The sequence below is a fragment of the Pteropus vampyrus genome, unplaced genomic scaffold, assembly GCF_000151845.1.
Source record: "Pteropus vampyrus isolate Shadow unplaced genomic scaffold, Pvam_2.0 Scaffold20, whole genome shotgun sequence".
Classification (NCBI taxonomy): domain Eukaryota; kingdom Metazoa; phylum Chordata; class Mammalia; order Chiroptera; family Pteropodidae; genus Pteropus; species Pteropus vampyrus.
Window position 1 is genome coordinate 1,151,233 of NW_011888801.1, and position 4,251 is coordinate 1,155,483.

Below are 4,251 nucleotides of genomic sequence, written 5' to 3' on the forward strand. Positions count from 1 at the left end.
TGTGTGTTTTTGATATCTCAGTCTTTCTTTGAGTACTTTTTATTTTGTTCGGCCAAATATTCCAGACTCATATTTTATTTCCCTGTCCCAGTTCTAAAGTCAGCCATTTTCCAAGGAGCCTCTGATTCCTTTATTTCCTTTAAATTGGACAAATGCCCTACTTCTTTTTCATGAATTTAGAAACCAAGTCCTTAGCGCTAGGTGTACTCATGCCCCCACCGCTTTATGTATGTTCTACATATATATATGTATATGTATATATACATATATGTAAAATCTATCAAATCATGAGCTCATATCGGAATCTCCAATTCTAATTCATCACTACAAGGTCATTTCATCTTCTCTGTTTCCATGTTTATAACTTCTCTGATAGTGAGAAACTTGGCTCCTAGTATCCATAATTACTTATTTGGTAAATCATAGAATACTTAGTAATTTCATAACTGCTAACTCGTGACTCTGCAAAAAAGACTACTAACTAGAGTCCAATTTTGTACAGAGGTTTTAAGTATCTTGAGTTAGTTCTTTTTCATACCTTCAGTGTTATTGTTATGTGTTTTTCTTTGTTTATGATATGAATTATACGATCTCTCCATTTCTTGTTGATTTTCTTTTAAAAATATATGAAACATTAATATGGTACCAAAAGCCAGATCTGTACAAAAAAGTACAATCATAGAGCGTTACCCTTTCATTCCCTCCCTTCCTCAGACGCTATGCCTGCCCATGTCCTATAGGACCCACTCTAGATCATCTTTGATTTTTCCTTCCTTACTTTTTTTTACATAAATGAGCAAATCTGCATGTAATTTTTTTCCTTATTTCTTATACAAAAGGTGCTATTTTATATAAAACCTTGCACTAATGTGAACTTTAGGATTATTTTATTAAGTTCCTCAAAAACTGTGATTTTATAAAAATTTAATTAAAATTAAATATTTGGGGGAAATTTTCATCTTTATGTTATTGAAACTTCCTGTCCTTGAACATGGTATCTCTATCAGATCTTCTTATATGCCAGTTAATAAAGTTTTATAATTTTATCTAACAGGTCTTGACTGTGACTTTTTAAAATTAGACTTTCAAATTGGTGTTCCTGATGATATCTGATTTTGATGATATTTTTTATATTGATCTTTTATCCAGCAACCTTACCAATTCCACTTCTGAGTTAATACTTATTTAATAGATAATACATATACATCATTAAAAAATCAAAAGGATGTAAAAAGGTCTTACTTCCATCCTGTCCCTGTCTACTCTGTTCCCCAACGCCTTCCCCCACCACTAACCATCATTACTCATTTTCGTCTATCCTTTAAGTATTGAAACTTTTTTTTTTACATCTTTCAGTTTGTTTGTATATTTTCTTGGTTCCTTCCTAATCTTTTTCCTCCATTTTCTTTTCTGTGTGTATGTGTGTTATTATTGCCTTGGTGGAACTTCCAGTATAGTGTTGAGTAAAAATGAGAATGATGATAGCAGGTATCCTTGTCTTGTTCTTGACTCAAAAGAAATTTTATATAATAGTATAGATTTTAGAAAATACATTTTCAGATTTTAAAAAAGCTAGTTTGCTTGACTTTCAGAAGTCATGAATGAGTTGAATTTTAGACAAAAATTTCCTTAAGTACAGTCTCTATTTTGTTGTAATATTCATGATTTGTGCCTTCTCTCTTTTTAAAGTCTTAATCAGTTATGCAAGAGGTTTGTCTATTTACCAATCTGACCAAAAAAAGCAGTTTATGATTTTGTTAATCCTCTCTATCATGTCCTTTTTTTGTTTACTAAAAAAACTTTGTTTCTTAAATAAACATATATATTTTTTACTTTTCAGTTACAGTTGACATTCAATTATTTTAGTTTCAGGTGTACAGCATAGTGGCTACATACTTATATAACCTGCAGAGTGATCACCTTGATTAGTACCCACCTGGCACCATACATGTTTATTATAATATTATTGACTATATTCCCAATGCTGTACTTAACATTCTGTGACTATTTCGTAACTACCAATTTGTACTTCTTAATACCTTCACCTTTGTCACCCAGCCTACCAACGTCCCTTCCATCTGGCAACCATCAGTTTGTTCTCTGTATCTATGAGTCTGTTTCTGTTTGTTTGTTAATTTATTTTGTTCTTTGGATCCCACATATAAGTGATATCATATGGTATTTGTCTTTCTCTGAATTATTTCACTTAGCATAATACCCTCTAGGCCCATCCATGTTGTCACAAATGGTAAGATTTCATTCTTTTTTATGGATAACATTATATTGTATATATGTACCACCACTTCTTTATCACAAACGCCCACAATACTCCCCATCTATATCAAGGATGAGCACCCTGACAGCAGTTCAACAGGAAGGAGTGATTTAGAAAGACTAGTAGAGCATCTCCTTCACTGGTATTTGACTTTGTTTACATTCTGATATAATAACACTCCCATTTAAAATTTTTATTCTTTTTTTGAAATGAAAACTAATAAAAAAGGAACTGAGGAATAAGATCATTAAATGTAACTAAATACATTTTAAATATAAATACCATGTATTTCCTAATTAGTATCAGGTAACTATCTAAACTATCCCAAATTCTAGTCTCAAAGAAAAACTCAGAGACAATTACAAAGAAGATGCTTTATAGTATCAGGTCCATTTTTAAAACAATGAGATCTTTTGGGAAAATCACTTTAGTCTATTGGAGACATCTATTGGTCCTTTGTTGGTAATCCATTTATATCTATACCCTTATAGCCTACTTTGCCTTTATTTTATAATTGGAGTCTTACATAGCTTTTCTAGGCCATATATAACTTACAAAAGGGGAAATTAAAGGGTATATATGTGGCTCCAGTAATTTTTTTGTAGATCCAGAGCATAATTGGAATGACTTATACAAGGATCACTCACCATTGCCCCAGGCTTGAGCTCCTAAGTGCAGGAAGAGGCACCCAGGAGAGCAAAAGGAGAACCACTCACCACCTCCAAGTCTAATCTGCCATCGGACTGTGCTGTCAGTCGCTACCCTTGCACAGCTCTCCATTCAGTGTCCATAACCCCAACCCTAGGCCAGGCTCTGATACCTACATCCTCCTTCATCTTGAGGCAGGGCATGCATTGGGCTGGGCTTGGTTAGCACAATCTGGGCTGGGCCTGTAGTATAGCTCAAAGGTGCTGCAGGGAGCCCACCCCTCCTAGAACCCCGGACGGCAGTTTGCTCTGGCCCACCCCACTCCCATGCGCCCATGACCACCAAGCCCAAATGGCTCACTCCCATTTGTAGAATTTCCTTTTCAGACAAACACACCTGAGTAAATTATTTTAAAGCATATTCCAAGTCAAGGCTTCCCAGACTCAGCCCCTCCTTCATCATTTATATATTGACAAAATCTGAATACCATCAAACCTTAAATATCATACATTAATGGCTATCCTGCTATCTCTTGCTTTACTTGGTCTCTCACCTTTTGCCCTGAAAGGCCATTGTATAAGGATAGTAAACACTCACTTTCAGGCTGACCAAGGCCAGATATGCCCATACTTCAGCATTGTAATTGCTCAATGCATTGGCTTCAGAGAGAGCATCCTCCGCCTCAGTGATCTCCTCCAGCTTGACAAAAAAGAAGACATGTGAGTTAAGTCAATGTTGTTTTCACTTAAGTCAGCTGGAGTCAGCTTAGCTGAAAACACTACTTCCAAATAACATTGGTCCTGTACATGACCATACCAACGTTTTTCAACTTTTTGGTTTTTAGTAGAACTTTTTCTTCAAACAAAATCTTATGTGGTGGCCCAATATATGAACCAGTTAAAAGTAGAACTGCTCTGATTAAAAAGTCAGGTGGGGGAATCTGGAATCCTCTCTGCTAGGCTCTCAACTTATACCCCTCTCTTCGTCCTTCCCTCTACAGCAGTCCCAAAGGCATCCACTAACCGTCTGGCTTCAGATGGCACACTGTTGTGCATCATTCAGTGATTTCTCCATATGCAATGGCTGTCAGATATATTTGTAGTTTTTTTCCTTTACATTATGAATCCCTTTCTTAAGGTTAAAGTCCTATGCGTCTGTCAAAATACTGTTGTTCAGAAAGCTTTCTTTCCCCTAAAGTTAGTTAACAGCACAATCTTGAGCAATCAATACAATAGTCAGAGACTCTAGGGTGCTTCCTGAGCTCTGGTTACATGGATATCATAGCTGCTTTCTAAAACTGTGAGTTTGCTTTGTTAAATCTTCAAAAG

The 4,251-nt window shown here is 35.4% G+C and overlaps 1 protein-coding gene across 1 annotated transcript in view; it reads right to left on the reverse strand.

Annotated features, from left to right (window-relative positions):
• The window catches only part of CFAP70 (cilia and flagella associated protein 70), an 84,946-nt gene that overhangs the window by 6,159 nt on the left and 74,536 nt on the right, over window positions 1-4,251 (reverse strand). The window contains 1 exon segment of the mRNA XM_011355228.2: window positions 3,521-3,622. Coding sequence (XP_011353530.1) covers window positions 3,521-3,622 — 102 coding nt within the window.